The 20,436-nt window shown below is 36.1% G+C and overlaps 1 protein-coding gene across 1 annotated transcript in view; it reads left to right on the top strand.

Moving 5' to 3' along the window:
* The window catches only part of LOC145685388 (uncharacterized), a 105,704-nt gene that overhangs the window by 21,097 nt on the left and 64,171 nt on the right, over positions 1–20,436 (top strand). Inside the window, exon 3 of the mRNA XM_081757781.1 lies at positions 441–5,503. Coding sequence (XP_081613907.1) covers positions 441–5,503 — 5,063 coding nt within the window. The remainder of the gene's footprint in view (positions 1–440; positions 5,504–20,436) is intronic.

Genomic DNA, 20,436 nt, shown 5'->3' on the forward strand with positions numbered 1-20,436 from the left:
ATCCAATCAAGCATCTAAAATGAAGTAATTTCGTGCTATTAGAAATCGAAAAACTTAAACTTTAACATTTGATCTTTAAAGCAATAATTGGCAATCTCGGTCGTATTTTTCAAACTTCGGGCCCTTTGCGTAAACTGAAGATAAAAGATAGAATTTTTTCACTTTTTCCCTTCATTAGTATCCGAACACACAACTTTTTTACATTATTAGAATTCGATATTTGAAATTCCCTTTTCTCGCCCCACTCTAATGCACACGGTCCAAGTATACATAAAATATATGCACATGGTGCGTAAAGTGTTAGGTAAATGTGTCTAATCTTAGTTCAGAGCATATACACTTTCTGTCTTCAGAATATATTTATATTTTCTGTCTTAACTTTGTTGGCTTAAGATTCGCCATATAATTTGTATTAACACCAAACTGTTTTCTTATTACAGGAAGAAACACACCTAAATGGCAATCTCGTACAAAACTAAATCCCACAGATAAATCTTTCCATCAGAGTCAAGCTTCTCTTGCTGCTATTGGTTCAACAACTGGTACATCCTTGAGTGCTAACGTTGTTGTGATAGATCCAAATTGTACAGCTCAAGTAATTGCTGGGCCCACTCCTGGTCCCATAATAGCATCATCGCCTCCGACACTTGTATTAACTCAATCAGTTCCCCAAAATTCATTTCGTCAAGAACAAACCAGCTTTAAGTCTGTGCCACAAAATAATATGACTTTTATGAGTCGATCACCGCAGTCTCTATTTCCTGTTGTTTTGAATCCTTGTTTGGATTCTTCGAATGGACAGGTAACGTATTGCATGTTTGAAAATGCTGCATCTGCAAGTATGCCTTGTGTTGTATCGGCTCCACCGGGAACGCCTCAGCAACAGCAAACATATCCCATTTTGACAAGTCTTCAGGGTGTTAAACCTCCGCAAACTCCCCATCAATATCATAACCAACATCAGTATAGCATTAGATATCCACAACAGCAAATGTCACAATCTCAACATTCACAATTACTGAGACAGCAAAGATTTCAACAGCCACAACAAATAGTGATGCTAGCTCCTGAAAGAGATCCTAGAACTAGTCAAAGTCCCGCACCTGATGCACTTGATACAGCAGTTCCTAGCATTAATACGCTTCATACAATAAGTCATCATTCTGTAATGGCTTCTGCAGAAGAGAAAGAAGACAATGAAAGCCATCAAGATGGGTCAAGTGGTCTTACAGAAGGAAATGAAGTTGTTCAAGCTCTTCTACAAACGGTAGCTGCTCAAAGTAGTGATATCTTGAACTCAACAGTGCATCAATTAAATTGTGGAAGCAATTCTGAAAGTGCAACGTCGCAGTATGTTAATACATCAGATTCCAATAAAGTAAACCATGGGCTTACTCATCAGATTATTCGTTCACCGTTAAGACCACCTACATTTTCAACTTCCCGTTCGAATGAAGGTTACCCTAAATCACCTAGCTACCATGGTCAATCTTGTGGAAGTGGCAGAAAAGGAAATACCAGTGAACGACATGTAGTATCTTCAGAGTCTAAAACTAGGAAGTCTTGTACATCTACTTTCCAGCTCTTGTCTCCTATTCAGTCTGAATGGCTTGCAGAACAACCTTTAGGAAATGTTCATCTCGTTATGGGACTAGCTGCAGGAAACATTACAAAGAAATATGCAACAATTAAATCTTCAGAAAGTTGTACAAAATCATCACGGACTCATTATGATTGCGTCACTGAAGTGTCTCATTGTATTGATGGGTCACAAGCTGATGTGAAACTCAACGATAACTCAAACTCAGGATCGCAAACCAGTTTTGATTTTACTGTAGAAGGAGAGAAAATGGTATCAAATATATGTAGTTCCACACCATTAAAAGAAGAGTGGATATCGCCAGAAGTTAATACACAAAATAATAAAGAAATAAACACTGGAAATAGTTCAAGTCACAGAAACATACGAGAAGGAATGAAACAAGAGAAAAGTCAGAATGCTGTTAGGTCACAAAATGAGAAGAGGGAAGGCGAAGGAAAGCAGTGTTCCGTTAGTGAAAGAACAAAAAGTGTATGTGTTGACAAATCTCAATTAAAGAAAGATCGTTTAGATTCGTGTCTTCAACAAGACCGACAAAATAATTCTAGCGAAGCGACAAGAAGGAGTGAAACTTCGTCATTCATTCCTGCTTCTCCTGAAGACATTATGTCTACTAATTCAATATTATCTACTCCTTCACCTAAGATTGTTACAAATAATGGTAATGATAATATAGTGGTGGAAAATGGGAATATGATACCACCTCTCAAGTTCTCACATTCGAGTTCAAGTTCTGACGAAAGGCGAAAAGAAAGACTTGAAGAAAATAATAAACACGACAGCTATTCAGATGAGGACTATGATGTTGATCCGATAACCGGAGAAAGTACAAATTCTTATATTAATCAAACGAAAAATGATGCGAAAAGAAATGCAAAAACTATTTCCACGCAAGTAAACATGGAGGAGAACATGAGTGAGAAAGAAAAACACTTTTCAGCTGAACAAGGATATCAAAATTCAACTTACATTGGTCTATCAGGAGATGCTTCTGAAGAAGAAAGAGAAAGAAACATTACTTCATTTGCTCATCTTATTAAAAACTGCGGAATGGAATTTCAAGAGATCTTGTCCAAACATGCAATTGGAGGAACTGATGAAATAATGATATTATGCGGAAAAATAATGCAAAGATTCTCAAAGCCTAATGCTTTGCATTCCTTATTCGAGGTTAGTTCCCCGAAAGAATTTGTCATACGGGAGCTTGCAACTTTCTTTTTCTCTGTTGCTCAGGCTTGGATATCATTGGACATTTGTTTAGATATATTTAGAAATATGAAAGAAACTGGTTTTCCTCCGCTTGTGCAAGCCGGTCGTCACTGGGAACACGAATCCGGAAATATGATAAAAGTAGCTTTGGATGCTTGCAGACTATTAGATGATAGAATAAGTGATGACAGAAGTACAGTTTATAGTGATCAAGGTGATGATAATGATGGTGATCATAGAATTGTTGTTCCGTCATATGCTTACGAAAGTGTTCCTTATTCATTCAGCCACAACAAATTAAGAGATTATGACAAAGAGCCATCAAGTGTTAATTCAAAATTGAATATTTGTCCAGAGTCTTATCACAGCAGTGATACCAGAGATACAAATCAATGTAAGTATAAAATATCACCTCAGAATTCAAGCAATGATAGTAGTAGGTATAAAAGAGATATTTATGCAAACCCCACAACTCCTTATGATGTATCTGATTCTGCCTCAGGAATTAAGAAAACGACCATAATTGATCCAGTTACTGTAAACAACAATACTTCATATATTCACTGGAACCAGCGTAGATTTACAGACGGCCAAGATTTTCTGTACGTAAGATCTCAAACATCTAATCAACGAAGACCACGTAGTTATCAAAAAGACAATAATCGTCAAAAGTTTACAATGCAACAACCAAACACGTCTTCAAATTATCATTCATATAAACCGCACATGGAGGATCAGAAGTTCGTGTCTAATGTATATAGTGCGACAAGTGTTCGGTCACAAAGACACAGAAACCCAAATATGTATGAAGGAAGTCAAAGTCAACGACCTAGAAGTTCTCCTAGCTATATTAGCAAATACTCAAGCGGATATTCCGGTGGTCATACTACAACTCAAAGAACTAGTGATGGAAGACAATCCAATAGACGTCAGCATCAATATTCGTCATCTAAAGTTTCTCTAGAAAGCATAGGTGAAAGAAGTGAATTTCAACCTGAATATGGACTGCCTAGAAATCAAGGAACTGGACAGCTGATTTCTGAGCAAAATGAAATTAGGCCTATTAACACTAATAGAAATGATGACAAAAGTGCTGCTTTAATGGAACATTTAGGAATACGAAAGTCAGTTGATAGTCACATATCCTCTGTAGGTTCAGCAAGTATTCAAAGTTTCTCTATGCAGTACAACACGTCAGAAAATCCAGAAAGTCGTTTTCCAAATCGCGATATTCAGGCACAAGGTCCAATGCGTTATTCCGGTGAAACAAACGCTTGTACCAGATTGGAATATCCAGAGCCAGTAGTTCTGTGGAAACAATCATCAGAAAGTTCCAGACAGGATACTGTCAAACCATCGTCCAGCCGACGACACAGTTATCAAGAAAGCCGCAATCAAGGAAAAGTAAGGGATAGTAAAACGTGGAACAAACGAACTTACTACTCAAAGACAAACGGCAATCAGCATCACACATATGGGCATACATCCTACTTCAATAGTGATGTTAATAGTTATTCGTATTGCCCAAGTCGTGCAGATGATTCAGACAGTGTAGAGGATCAGCAAGAAACAGTATACATGAAGCCAGGTAGTTATGAAGTACCAAAGCGCCATGTCAGTTCACTTCATTTAAATACAAACATCATTGCTACCATACCTTCCACAGCAAACCTCCAGGCAATAATTCAAGCTAATGAAGAGAATCCACAGATCCTGAAACGGGACCTACGAACAAAAAATGGAGGTTCTCTGGAATCAAGTGGTCCCAAAATATATGCTTTACAACATTTAGAACAGAGAGAAAATGATGAATCTAGACAGCGCCTCGTTGATTCGGACACTGCATGGAAGACTGCACGCTCGAAGTCTGTGCCATTTGTCCGTCGTATTACTATGAATTCAGGAGATCTTGATTTAAATGGTGAAAATATACCAGGTAAACCTGGGGAAAGAGATAAAGACAAACATGACTTAGATGAAAAGAATGAGAGTGGAAGTGAAATATCCACAAATCACAAACGTTCAACACGTGAAAAACATACAAGATCAATTAAAACGGATCACTGGTTGATTCACACACTAAATAAAGCAGCAAAACAGAAGAACGAAGCTAAATCTAGTGCAGCAGTTGAATCAAATAAAACACCTGCTGCGGAAAATGAACAAGATCTTGGAGTTAGTCCACAAGTGCCAGATCAGGAGTCCCCAGATAGCTCATCAAGTCATATTAAACCGGTTGTTAGTGGAGGAGGAAAATCTAAAAAATCAACGAGGGAAAATAAACCAAACATTTCAAAACCATCGTTTGAAGATCAAACGCCACAACGATCAGAAATGTCATCCACAGAAGACATTACAAGTACTAACAATGACAAACCTCGTAAACCCCGCTCAGATAAAGGTATGGTAAGAAGCTCTTCTTCTTCCAGGAAAAGAAAATTACATGAACGGTCTCCTAATGAAAATGGTGCTGCACCAGACAGTCGACCACAATCGCCTTCATCCTCTGATGTTCAGAATAGTTCTCATCGCAAAGCGGATCTTAAGAACAAAGGCTCCTGGACTGTATGGTACAGCACGAGAAGGCGACGTGGACTGAGCCACTTAGCAGTAGTGAAATTAGAGGAAATCCTGAATGCGATTTGGAATACAGAGCACTCGGACTTCATCAAAACTTCAGTGGATTCCAAAGAGGTAAGCAAAATATTAAAAGCAAATAACTCATTTTAATTGCAATCATTTGAACAGCATTTGTAATAAATAGTTTCTCCTAATACCTGTGAAATCTATGTTGCGATAATAGTTGTTTACTAACACTGTTAATTAGTGGGCTGTAGATCTGCTTTAGCCAATTAAAAAACACTCACTAAAGGAAGGTGGCTCGATAATAGAGGGATAATGTCCTGTGTACAAGGCCACAGGTTCGAACCCAGGCTATGTGAGCTTGATGGACAACATTCTTCTGTATTTTTCGGGTCTTTCTTGTTTCCTATACTTGATTAATATTTTCATTCATTATTTCATCATTGTTCACGTTTATTTCATTATCATATACTACCCTTCTTCCCAATTATAGTCTCTCAATACCTATTCAAGTAATTAATCCGTATATTAGTGTAAGTGCACCAGAGATGGAGTGGGTCGGTGGGTCAAGTTTTCTGAGTAGGTCAGTGGGTCGTGGGTCAACAGCATGTGACCACTGTGACCCACCACCCACCGTGACCCACTGCGACCCCCACCCACCATGACCCACTATAACCCACCACCCACCATGACCCACTGTGACCCACTGCGACCCACCACCCACCGTGACCCACTGCGACCCATCGACTCAGTATGATCTACCGACCCTCTCTGCTCACTGCATTGTAGAGAGTATCTTCTGAAGCCTGGTAAATTTGTCTCCGTTTTACTTTCAAGACCTTCATTTCCCTTTCTTTTCCACTTGTTTCTGTCTACTTACCTGAGGTGAGTATATCTAACCAAGTGAAAAAAGAACTTCGGGCACTTTTGGATATTGATATTTTTAATGGTAATAATAGCAATAGGACTTACACTACAACTTGGCTTTCGAGACCAGTGGGATTTTAGAGCTAACTACTGGAAAAAATACATTTTTGAATCACTGTAATATATAAATTATTTATAAAAAATTGAATGTAACTATGTGTGCTGATCATCACGGTCAAATTGCAAAGTCAAATGAAATTACTTTTGGTATATAGTTAGGCCTTAATCCAAATTGGGATGTTATATTGCTTTTATTATAATGCATAATATCCTAAGGAGGTAGTGAGGATCCGAATTTTTGCGAAAAAAAAAATGAGTATCTCGCAAGCCGTTAAACTTACGGAGCTGAAATTCAGTGTATTAACTCTTTATTGAAAATAAACAGAATGTGTCCTAGCATTTTTTTAAATTCTTCTTTATGTGGGGAAGGGGGCACTTTCTATATATGGAAAATTGGTAGTGAGTTGGTTTGTAAAAATGATCGAAAACGATCGATGTTATTTCAGAAAAAAAATCATAAACAAAAAATACAGTCCTTGCCTTCATATATCCATTGGTTTCTGCTATAATAATTGCTGAAGCCTATGTTTATTATATGGAGCGCTCACAGCACAGGGCAATCAACCCATAAAGTTGTGAGAAAAATAAGCATAAAATTTGTACTGTAAATTTAATTACACGGAAATTTGAAGTTTGGATTGTAAGCATAATTATATGGAAAATTTTACACTTTTTCCCCCTTTACGTTGGTCTACTTACCTTGATTTGGGACTTTCAAATTTCATCCTTTTTCCCACTGAAAGGTATTGATAATTCAACAAGGAAATAATTATACTATGATAATTTAATTGAAATTCATCGTAATTTGGCACATGGCAAACAGCAGTGTGGTAAATGAAGTTGAAGAAGGAGGGAAATTCCCATTCACCTCTGAATACTTTCCAGAAACCTCGTTTCCTTTCGCTTTCTAGACGGGGGAGGGAACTTGGTAGTGGTATCAAACCTTCATGTGTAATTACAAAAATTACGTTTATAAACAAATAAGAAATCATCAGTTTATCAGGCTTTAATTGTTAATTTATTCACAAGATTCCCTATCAAAGGCGTGGTAGATGAAGTTTCTGTTCTACATGGGTCGGCATTGCCTACTGACATGGTCGATATGGAAAAGATGTATTGTGATAGAGAGATGATACTTGTTGCTGAGTATTTCAAAACTGATCGAGAAAAATCGTTATCAGATTTAAGACTAACAAGTAGATTGTCAATGAGAAGTTGCAGAAATCGGGTAGAAGTATTATCAATTTCCACGACAGAGTGCGAAAGGGGATTTCCCCTTATGAATTTACAGATGACTGATATTAGAAAAAGATTAAGTGCTCAAACATTGTCTAACTTGTTGTTCATCAATATTAATGGCCCACCGCTAGACAAGCTCAAAGTAGAAGAGCTAGTTATTTATTGGCTGAAGGATGGAATTCATTCCACTGCGGATGATTTACCACGAAAAAGTTTCACGATTTCAGATTTGTTTTAAGATGGAAAATTACGAGTTACGGAAAATGTATACTTGTATTACTAATGGCTTATTTGTGTTATTAACTTTGTACCTACTTTATAGTAACTCTCTTCTTTGCTTTAGGTAAACTACTTTTAAATAAATATTCATAATAATTGCAATTATGCATATTTGTAACTTAAATTTAACGTGGTGTTTTAGTGATTACACAAATTACAATTATGTGCATACTTTATGGAGATGCTCTCACATAAAGTACCCGAGCACCTTTATACCCTATGAACAACTGATTTTTCGTCTTTTGTGAGAAAAATACTGTGAACTGAAAAACCATAACCTTTTCCATATTGTACAGGGATATTTTCCTGCGAATACAAGTTTCTTGTGGAATGCGTTCACAAATTAACACTTGCAAGAGTACTCTCTTAGTACAAGTATATTTTAGGCACACACTAATTTCCCCCCACCTCAAACTGTTTCAATCTTCTTACTGACAAACACTTTACCATTTTATATCGTAAAGGTTAGATCCACCGTTATTGTAACAGAGTGGTGCTTGAGCGATTGACTAGAAATTCAAACTCCGATTAGTGACAATTTCACAGTCTTGTTTTATTGCAACTGTAAACTCTTTAGTCAGTTCAGAAGAGGCCGTGGATCGTGTTCAGAGTTGATGACGATGGATTTTGGTGAGTCAGAGTAGGTCAAAGTGATGTGAGAGTGGTTCATGGTGGGTGGTGGGTCAGAGTAGGTCACCGTGGGTGGTGGGTCACGGTGGTTTATGGTGGGTGGTGGGTCACGGTGGATCATGGTGGGTGGTGGGTCAGAGTGGGTCATGGTGGGTCGTGGTGGGTCAGCAGGTCGTGGGTCAAGTTTTTATTGACCCACGCCAACTCTGAAGTGCACTGTTACAAATAATTACAACTTCATGCATTAATGAATTTTAAAATTGCACATTTATCTCTATCTCTAACTAGAACACATTTACATTATAGTTAGACATATAATTCGTTAAAAATATGCATAATAGCTTCATTTGTTCCTTTAAGCGTTATATGTCTCGTACCTTACAAGAAATATTACAATCCAAATAATTGTGAAAAATCACATATGTCCATCATTATCTGAACTTGAACTCTCAACTACATCGTAAACACTTTAAACTTCCAATCGACGAAATGATCTTTTCCCTATATATAACAAGAACTTTATATTGATTACAGAAGGTAATGCAGCAATCCTCAACTTATTTCAGTTCGCAATTCCGTAACAAATCTCGAAAATTACAATATAATTACAATATAGCAGTTTCTTAGAAAGACACACAAAAGTTGACGAAACGCAGTACTTACAGAACTCGGAGACGTTCCAGTAATTCCTCTTTAATGTGAGTGAAAGTGTACATGACACAAAATAAATAAAAAGTTATCATACATTAATATAAATAACTAAAGGATAGATCTTCATGTTTTCCTTCTCCTTTTCTTTCCTTAACTATTACTTACTCATTCAAACATGAAATTAAAATAGACTATGGATCCGCAGCTCTAAGAAAACAACATGGCACTCGTTTAACTTAGTGCTATATAGTGAATACGGTACGTTGCCTGTCAACACAATTATTTTTCTTCTGGCTTTTTTGGGCCGCAGTCCGCTAATTCTATATTCAAGGGTGTCCTCGTGTATCATCCTGAATTTTATCCTTTCATATGTGTAAGCATTAAAGTTTCCAGGGAAGGCACGTAAGGGAAATCACACCGTTAAAAACTAAAGTTTTATCGCTTCAAGGAAGGAAATGTCAAGCTAAGGCAAAAATTATAAAAATATACATAACAGTTCCACGTTTTTTTTTTGTTTTTTTTTTTTTTGTTAGTATATTAGTATACAATTTATTAAAAAGTATGTGTTTCTCAAAGTCGGGGGAGGAGTTTTGCCCCTGCTTTCCTCAATGATTCCACTGGAATATTTTTTTTTTTTCAGTGAATATGTCCAAACGTCTTATTTTGAAAATACTTATACAGTGAAACCTGTCTTTAGCGGAATCGAGCGGGACTTGCAAAAATTTCCGTTAAAGTCAGGTTTCCGCTTAGTGGAGATAGACCTTTTCTTTCTTTTAAAAAAAATACATGCTTATAAAGGGGCATACTGGGAAAATATATTGCTGTACGTACATTGTTCGATTACAGTACTTCTTTCTTCTACGAATAAATACACACACACACACAAATTAAAATGAAAACAAAATATGCTATGCACACGTTTTCTTTATTTTTCTAATAGCCAAGCAGGGTTTTCTGTGTACACTGCTGCTTGGCTGCTTGACTTTCCGCATTCACTTTAGCCTGAGAAATAAAACTAAGTGAATCAGAATCATTTTTTCGTAAGGCAAATTTTTGCAGTTCCTTTAAACTTCTGAGAGAATCTTGATATGTATTTATTCTACACTCTTTTTGGAACTCGGTATCGTATTTCTCTTCTTCCTCTATCTCGTTTTCTTCTTTCCGACATTCCGTATGATTCTTGATTAAGTTGCGGGGATTAAGGACAATTTATGGAGGGTCAATATGAGTAGTGGTTGGGGAAGGTCAACACTGTCCAAAAATATTTAACATAAGAACGAACATTTTATCGCAGACAGTGTAATGTATATGTCTCACAGAATGTCTAAACATCTTTTAAACGCTGTAGTCCGGAACTCAGAATTTCCCGTTAAATGTTTATTTTTCTTTCCGTTGTCCGCGTAACACAGTTTCCGCTTAATGAAGGGAGATTTACACGTTTTGTTCTCCAAAATTCATGGGACCGTAAAATATTTCCGTTTAAGACAGTTTTCCGTTTAATAAAGGGTCCGTTGAAGACAGGTTTTACTGTATCACGCGTCGGGAGGTTTATTGACTGTAGAGAAGACCTTCGCACTAAAATAAACTTGCTCTAGCCCTTTTCGGATTTATGGTAACTTTTGTTACCATGGCGTAGTATCGTCTTTGACCGCTTATTTAGGTTCTATAACAGGTATTGAAACCGTTTTTTTATTGGTCAAGTCAAGGATGGACCAAAGAACACCCCAGATGCATTTTGGAACCGGATGGTCAATTTGGGGGCGCCAAGTCGAGGCGGACCTTTTTTTCTTAAGGCAAATTTCAAAATTTTTTCACGCCTTTAGTTTTCAAGATGTCAGATTGAAACTTTTCATATGGATTGTGTGCACTTTTGGGTATTTCTCACTCTCTCTCTCTCTCTTTTTTTTTTTAAGATCCTTACATGAACCTGGAGCCGGGCCCGAGGGGGTGATTTTTTAGAAAAATTTCCGGTTTTCCCCGATTTTTCCAATTTAGGTGTATGACACGGACATGTGAGTGGTATCGTTGGAAAGGATTCGTTATAATGAAGAAAGTTGTGTTTGAACCTTGACTCATGGTCAAATAGTAATGACACAGTAAATTTTTGAACTATATATCTATATCTACACACACACACACACACACATATATATATATATATATATATATATATATATATATATATATATATATACGTGTGGGTGGGTGGGTGTATGTATGTATATATATTTAAAAATGGGTCACCTTCGAACTTTCAAAAATTTCTCCCGACCTTAGTTTCCAAGATACAAAATTGAAATTTTGCACACGCATTATGTACATAACAACGTATTTTTAAAAAGAAATCTGATCCCTATGTCAACCCAGGCTCGGGCCAGAGGGGCGCAAAAATGTCGATTTTTTTTTCGAAAAATTTCTTGATTTTCACGTTTCTGGTGTATAATACGGACAAGCGAGTGGTACCGTTGGAAAGTACGCTCTATCCTTTCAAAAAAAAAAAAAAAAAAACACGAGGTATGAACTAAGATCCTACGATAAACAGTAAGGAAGCAGTAGCTGTTTGAGTGAAAGTCTACAATTTTAGTCAAAAAGTGGAAATCCTAAAAGGGCTAGAGGTAAGAGGACAAAAATTTCGATAGTCCACTCTTTCAACCCCTGCACTGTAAGAACTCAGGGTTTCAAGAATGCTTTACAGAGAAGTTAATAGTAATATTTGTGCGTGACAGAAAAGATGTGGAACTTAACCCTGCATCTATTTGTATTACTTAAAATGAACAATACAAAATCAAGATTTTATATGTAATGTAGAGTCTGTTGTAAAGATCTATTAGTCCTTAAAGGATTATTTCTGAATCAGAAACGTATCCTCCATGGCTGCTATAGCGTAAATATCAGGATATTATTATTAGTATTTCAAAATCCATCAGTACATTAGTAGGTAAGTTAAAAATTCAGAATATATCCTGAGAAGTCATATGGTTGCAACGCTTCTTTGGACACAAGATGATGTGCATTCTAGCGGGCCAGACACGAACTTGATGCAAAGAATTGCAGTTTATAATCCACAAAGGCAGCTTACCTATTTCAATTGTTTACTCTTTACTCCTAACACTTGGAAGTTTTAACGTAAATTGTGAATGCAAATAGTTGTTCGTACATAGCATATTAAGGAAATTTACAGTAATTGATTCTCATACCATGTGATATTTTGCTCGACTAAACAAAAAAATATAGCATTTCAAAACTGTTTATTAATTGTGTAATATTAAAAAGAAAATATTGTTACATTGGCCAGCCTCCACACCAGAGCTTACATTCACATCTCAATTCTGTAATCACCGAGGTACGTGCTACCTAGAGGCGTGATATTGTAGTTTAATTAATGTTGTTTTGGGTATCCCCTGGTTGGATAACACTTAAGGAAGGAATTTAAAGGAGATTTATAAATACTGGCCTTGGTACATTAGATACCTGTAAGTTTTCTAAATAATACTTTCCAGATATCGAAAACTAGTCACCTTTTCCATTTTCTGCCCTCCTACTTTTATGTTTAAAACCGAATGCCTCGTTCCAATTATCATGGAATTAATGTTGTGATATTTATTTCCATCCCACATTCTGCACAGCTCTTCCCCAAGTTTTCTAACATCTTATTGATTTTCTTTTAAGATTTCGCAACAAGCTCCATATCATATTCAAACCATATACATCTAAGCATTCTACCTTCTACTGAAATGCCGTCTTCATTATGTAGGTCTTTTTAACTTTTTCTTCTAGACAGATATTAACTAATCGTAGAGACAAACAACATCCATGTCGAACTCATCTTCTAATTGCACTCTCCTCATCATTCCTTCCATTATTCTAATATTTACATGTTGATCCATATACACGTTTCTTACGAATCTTTGATCTACCCATTCCAACTCACTCTTTTTTACAGCTTCCAACAACGCTTCCCAGTTCACGCAGTCAAAAGCGTTTTCAAGATCGATAAATATAATACGCTTCTTTCCGTTTCCTATAAACCTTTCACCGATTACCAATAATAAGCCAATAGCATCTCTTCTGTACTTACCTCTCATAAATTCAAACTGTTCCTTCTCAACTTCTTCCTTTGTTCTTCAATTGAACCTGCTGTTCAGTATTAGAAGCGAAATTTTTGCTGTACACGATATGAGACTAATAGTTCTATAGTGCTCACATCTCTGTGGGTGCGATTTCTTAGCCAATAGTATCATGATTGTCTTCAAGAGTTTTTTTTACCACTTTCGTTTTTCATATATTTCATTACAGAATCGGAACAATTCTTTCTTGCCCTTGTTTCCCATTTCCTAATAAATTTGATTGGCATATTGTCTGTCCCGGTTGACTTTCCATTTCTAATTTCATACAGTAGTATATACTTTTTTCAAACTCATCTCGAAGAATATTAACCTCTTTATCATCCTCGCGTACTTCATTTTCACCTTTAACATCTAGGCCTACTCTCATACAAGTCCTAAACATATTCTTTATATCTTCCTAAGACTTCTGTCCACTCGCGGACTACCTTCCCGTTCTTATTTTCTACTATCATCGTAATAGCCTCTTGTTTCCACCCCGGTTCCATAGATTTCAGCTCCTTGTACATACATTTCCTCATATTTCCCAATTCTTGCTAACTCTTTTATATCCTCGAATTTTCTTCTGTAAAACTCGTCTCTTGCTGTGTTTGTTTTCCTTCATAGCTCATTGTTTAACTTTCTGTACCAAATTTCACAAAATTAAATCCCCACGTTAAGCGGGTTTGCATATCCAGGCTCCTAACTATGAAAACATTTACGCTCACTCCAACCTCAATCATTTCACGAATTCAACCTGTTTTACGTATGTTATTAGGACATAATATCGATTGTGATTTATTCTAAAAACACTTTTATACATTGCAAGGGCTGTAACGTCCAAATATTTACTGAGAACTCATAGTCGTATCGGAATAAACAAAAGCGAGTATGGAACAGTAAACTGCTTTCACAAGAGGCAAAAGAAGATATGCAAAGGCATACAAAACGGTCGAGTGGTTTGGATCGATACACTATCAATCACATGTTTGTGTGTTCAAACCCGGTAGCAAATTGTTTCTTTTTTAAGTGTCTTCCTATTTTCATCCGGAGGCTGAAAATATTTCTTTGAGTAACTCATTGAAAACTTCTTTTGTTTCAAATTCGATTAGAACGGAACATTATATGAATTGCGAATCTTAAATCCATAGCTAAAAAAAAAAAGAAGAAGTATACTCACTACTCCATTATCCTCTGATTTGTAACGAAAAACTATTTATAAACAGTGGTGACTTCAGAAAATTATCCTCGGGGGGAATTTCAATATGCGGGTGGAGGGCAAACATTGGTAGTCCACATTGAACACGATCGAATATATGGTCCTGAAGGCGGAAATTTCTTAGCTCGAAAGGGGTCTCAAATTCTCCGTCAAATCACGTCCTGAAAGTATCATTGCTTAAAAGCTTTTCGTAGTAAACATAATATTACACTTGTTTCTCGTTCTACATTTAGAATTGGTAAAATCATAACTTACAGAGGATTATAATAAAAGCATAAAAATTACAATACCAATCATGTATAAATTATCATGTAAGTTACCAACTTTGGGTCAGATTAAAACTCAAATATTTTTTTTCGGATTGCACTTAGAAGTAAGTCCTCTCTATATAATCCTGATTGGAAAGCCATGTCTAACTCTAATTAATTAATCAATATTTATACAAATATTTTTTTATTTTACTATTTTTACTATTCAATATTATATAGGCTACACTTCATTTCCAAAATCAAAATCTCGAAAATGTATATTGTACGAGTGCAGATTCGGAAATAAATGATTATTTATCATATATATTGGTCTCTATTCGAAATTCTATTTAATCGAATCTGACAAGAACACAGACAGAAACATTGAGAACAGGTGAAAAAAAAGAGAGAAAAAGGTGCTGTACCCGGCGGAGACTCGAACTTAGTTCGAATAGTGCTTTATAAGCCGAACGCCTTAGACCACGCGGCTATAGTAACAACTAGTGATCGTGGCAAAGGCTTCGAGTAGTAGTTCTTATTACAGAATAACGTTTTCTATTGCCTAAAACTTAAACCTAATTTACTTTGATATAATATGTCTATTAATTTGTTTCATGAACACGTTTTCATTACTTTGATGAATGATGTATGTTGTTGATATAGATTCTATTACATGTTCTTTCGTAAATATTATAGAAAGTATCAGGGTTATTTATGATCTTTCATGGAAATTGACTGACGCATGCGCAGTACACAGACAGTTCAATTGGAAGGCGAGGAAGGAAACGCTAACACACTGTTAGAATGTTTCATCGCTGTGAAGTATAAAGAACAGCTAAAATGAATTTTACTCTTGTCATTGCGTAAAGAATCACCAGGTTAATGTTTGTCCAAGTTCTCACTGATCAACTGGACTCATGAAAAATAATTAATATTGTCATTACTGCACAATATGAAGAATAAAGAACGTAAATTACACCACATTGTTCTCGAATTCGAACCTAGCTAAGGAAGGGACAATAAACAAAATGTGATTTATTCATTCGAATTGAGATAATTCAATGAAACTAGAAATTACACAATCAAAAGGAAAAACATCGTTAAAAAGGCAATAATACTTTTATCCGAGATGTAAAATAAAGTTATTAATTAACTGAAATGAAAGTAAATATTGGGCATGATATAGAGTAAGAAAAAAAAGTAAATGTATTCTTAGAAACGTTCAAAGTAAATTCACAAATACTTTTTGAAGATATACTACTCTTCCTTAACGTTTTAACGAACTAATAAGTAAACAAGCAAAGGAAAAGAATGAAGAACGAAAGTATTGCTCTTGAAAAAATATAATAAATAAATGAAACTTAAATAAATGTTTACACAAAAAATAACACACTAGTACTTCGTGTAATCACCTCCAGAGTCAATAACTTCTTGAAGTCTGGAGGGGATACTAGATACAAGTCTCGAGCAATACGACGGTGTGTCACGAAAATGTTGCCACAGTTCCATAACATGATTTTGAAGAAGCGTTTGGTCTCTGTCTTCACGTCTCTCTTCCCATTCTTGCACCATGTAGGCCCAGAGATGTTCAATTGGGTTCAAATCTGGGGACAGAGGGGGCCACTCAATACAAATTAACTCTGGATGTTCACTTAGTCACTCTCGTGTTTGCCGGGAAGTGTGAAGAGCACTGTTGTCGTGCATAAATATATATTCTTCCTGTTCGGGGAAGTTTCTTTCTAAGGACGGTAACAACGTATTTTCGAGGATATTAATGTAAACACTGCTGTTCATTCTCTCAGGCACCGCAACCAAATCTCCAGGACCAGCAGCCGTCATGTATCCCCAAAAGTGTGCTGATATTCGTCCTGAACAAGAAGTTCTGATAATATTTTGTTCAGCATACCTGGTTCCGCGCGGTCTATACAACTCTGCCTTGTTGGTTAGACTTGAAAACCTTCTAGTCGGTCCAGATGACTAAGTCCCAATATGACTGAGGTTGGGTTATGTTATTCTGTGCCCATTCCATTCGTCTGGCCTTGTGAGTTTCAGTCAGGAGAGTCTTCCTAGCGGGTCTTGAACAGTGTAGACCAGCCCCCAATAATCTTCTTCTTATTGTTTCGTGAGAACAATTATATTCTCTGGCTTTGTCCAAGAGGATTGACGTGTGGCGTAGAGGTCTGTTCATTACTTCTGTAACTAAAGCTTGATCTTGAGCTGCAGTTGTCACTTTTGGCCTTCCACTTCTTGACCGAGACCTGAACCATTCACCACCTTCTTCATGTCGCTGAACCCATTTCTTGACCGTTTTCTTGTCACATCCCAGATCTCTAGCAATCTGAGGCACAGTTTGTCCCATTTTTGCTCGGCCTATGATTTCTCCTCTCAGAGCAACAGACAGTTCTCCACAACCTTTAGAGCGAGGCATTTTCAAAACCTGTTAGAAATTTGCGTTCTGGCGTGTATGACAAATGTCGGTAAAGTGCATATTTCTGTTTCTACTGCGCATGCACCAGTCAGTTTTCATGAAAGATCATAAATAATCCTGACAATTGTTGTAATATTTATGAACGAATACGTAATAGAACCTATATTAACAACATCATTCGTCAAAGCAAAGAATACCGTAAACATAAAACAATTTCAACAGACTATTACATCAGGCCAAAATAAGCTTAAACTTCAGAGAATACAAAATAAATTTCATACTGTAACAAAAGATTGAACACGAAACACGCTTACTATATTTTCAACTTGTGACATTAGCCGAGTGGACTAAGGCATTCGGCTAGATATTCTGAGGCACCATTCAAGAGTAGTTAGAATCCCACCACAGTACAATTTGGTTTTACCTCTTCTTGACGTTTCTGTTTGTGATCCTGCCGGATTCTATTAATTATAATTTCGTAATACGCTAAAATATACGTAATATTTGAAATTCTTAATCTCCCATTTTTACATTTTTCAAGCTCAGTTGAGAAGAAAGAGGGAAAATGAAAGTACAAACATTTACAGTAATTACTTAGCATTTACTGTCATTGTAATTGTGGATATTTTATTTATGAAAATGTATAATGAACTAAAAATATATTTAGTAGGTCACATGTCTCCATTTTTCGATTCTAACTTGAAAGTTACAGTTTAGGCGATGACATATCAAAGACCCAGGGGGTTGTAACCCCTCCCATGGAAACTTTTATATTCTATTGAAATAAAAAGTGTTCCAGTTTATAATCTTGGAAAAGCAACAATCACTGTGTGTGGAGGACGATTTATTTATACTGCGATTTATCACTTCCACATGTGTCGAAGATGTGACTGTATATTGTGCATAATCATTCAAAAATATAACACAACGAAGGGACTTCGTAAACCCTTCACGCCACCCCAGGAGGAGGAAGTGCGTCCTGCCGTCCCTCGGTTCGGAACTACTGCTTGTGAGGGAAACATTCTAACAGTGTGTTAGCGTTTCCTTCCTCGCCTTCCAATTGAACTGTCTGTGTACTGCGCATGCGTCAGTCAATTTCCATGAAAGATCATAAATAACCCTGATACTTTCTATAATATTTACGAAAGAACATGTAATTGAATCTATATCAACAACATACATCATTCATCAAAGTAATGAAAACGTGTTCATGAAACAAATTAATAGACATATTATATCAAAGTAAATTAGGTTTAAATTTTAGGCAATAGAAAACGTTATTCTGTAATAAGAACTACTACTCGAAGCCTTTGCTACAATCACTAGTTGTTACTATAGCCGCGTGGTCTAAGGCGTTCGGCTTATAAAGCACTATTCGAACTAAGTTCGAGTCTCCGCCGGGTACAGCACCTTTTTCTCTCTTTTTTTTCACCTGTTCTCAATGTTTCTGTCTGTGTTCTTGTCGGATTCGATTAAATAGAATTTCGAATAGAGACCAATATATATGATAAATAATCATTTATTTCCGAATCTGCACTCGTACAATATACATTTTCGAGATTTTGATTTTGGAAATGAAGTGTAGCCTATATAATATTGAATAGTAAAAATAGTAAAATAAAAAAATATTTGTATAAATATTGATTAATTAATTAGAGTTATACATGGCTTTCCAATCAGGATTATATAGAGAGGACTTACTTCTAAGTGCAATCCGAAAACAAATATTTGAGTTTTAATCTGACCCAAAGTTGGTAACTTACATGATAATTTATACATGATTGGTATTGTAATTTTATGCTTTTATTATAATCCTCTGTAAGTTATGATTTTACCAATTCTAAATGTAGAACGAGAAACAAGTGTAATATTATATTTACTACGAAAAGCTTTTAAGCAATGATACTTTCAGGACGTGATTTGACGGAGAATTTGAGACCCCTTTCGAGCTAAGAAATTTCCGCCTTCAGGACCATATATTCGATCGTGCTCAATGTGGACTACCAATGTTTGCCCTCCACCCGCATATTGAAATTCCCCCCGAGGATAATTTTCTGAAGTCACCACTGTTTATAAATAGTTTTTCGTTACAAATCAGAGGATAATGGAGTAGTGAGTATACTTCTTCTTTTTTTTTAGCTATGGATTTAAGATTCGCAATTCATATAATGTTCCGTTCTAATCGAATTTGAAACAAAAGAAGTTTTCAATGAGTTACTCAAAGAAATATTTTCAGCCTCCGGATGAAAATAGGAAGACACTTAAAAAAGAAACAACTTACTACCGGGTTTGAACACACAAACATGTGATTGATAGTGTGTCGACCCAAACCACTCGACCGTTTTGTATGCCTTTGCACATCTTCTTTTGCCTCTTGTGAAAGCAGTTTACTGTTCCATACTCGCTTTTGTTTATTCCGATACGACTATGAGTTCTCAGTAAATATTTGGACGTTACAGCCCTTGCAATGTATAAAAGTGTTTTTAGAATAAATCACAATCGATATTATGTCCTAATAACATACGTAAAACAGGTTGAATTCGTGAAATGATTGAGGTTGGAGTGAGCGTAAATGTTTTCATAGTTAGGAGCCTGGATATGCAAACCCGCTTAACGTGGGGATTTAATTTTGTGAAATTTGGTACATATTTCTGTTCTCTTCTTTATTAATCTGTTTCCACATTCTCCTTTCCCTCAACATCTACAACATCTGTTCTGAAACCAATGTTTCTTAGCTCTTTGTGCTCGGTACATACTACTTCTTCTGCAGTTCACAGTATGCAAAGTTTAAGATGCTTCCACCGTCTGTAACTACATGCACCTATCCATTCTTCGTTTGAGCTCTATGTTTTATACGAAAAGATTTCTTAATTCCTCATTTATCAAATTTTCAGTGTTCAATTTCCTGTTGCGTACTTTTCTTCTGGCTGCATTTTTCAATTGAATGTCCATTTCGACCAGCACAAGGTTACAAAAAGAAAAAATATCGGCCTCAGAAAGGGTGTTCGCCCCTTCTTCCGACTATTTCAATATTTCTCCTGAATCATAACATAGTGTATCTGATATCTACCGCCGTCTATTTAGTGCAGTAAATGAAGCTCAAATTTTAATGAAGAAAGGGACAAATTAGTAACAAGCTGAAAATTGGTACAGATGTTGGGAACGATGTTCTAAATAACATACTAAAAGTCCCCTGAAATCCCTGGTGACCTTCTTGGATATTGGAAAATGACCGCTGGGAGTGACAAATGAACAATACC

The sequence above is a fragment of the Thermobia domestica genome, chromosome 5, assembly GCF_964235325.1.
Source record: "Thermobia domestica chromosome 5, izTheDome1.hap1.1, whole genome shotgun sequence".
In the NCBI taxonomy this organism is placed as follows: domain Eukaryota; kingdom Metazoa; phylum Arthropoda; class Insecta; order Zygentoma; family Lepismatidae; genus Thermobia; species Thermobia domestica.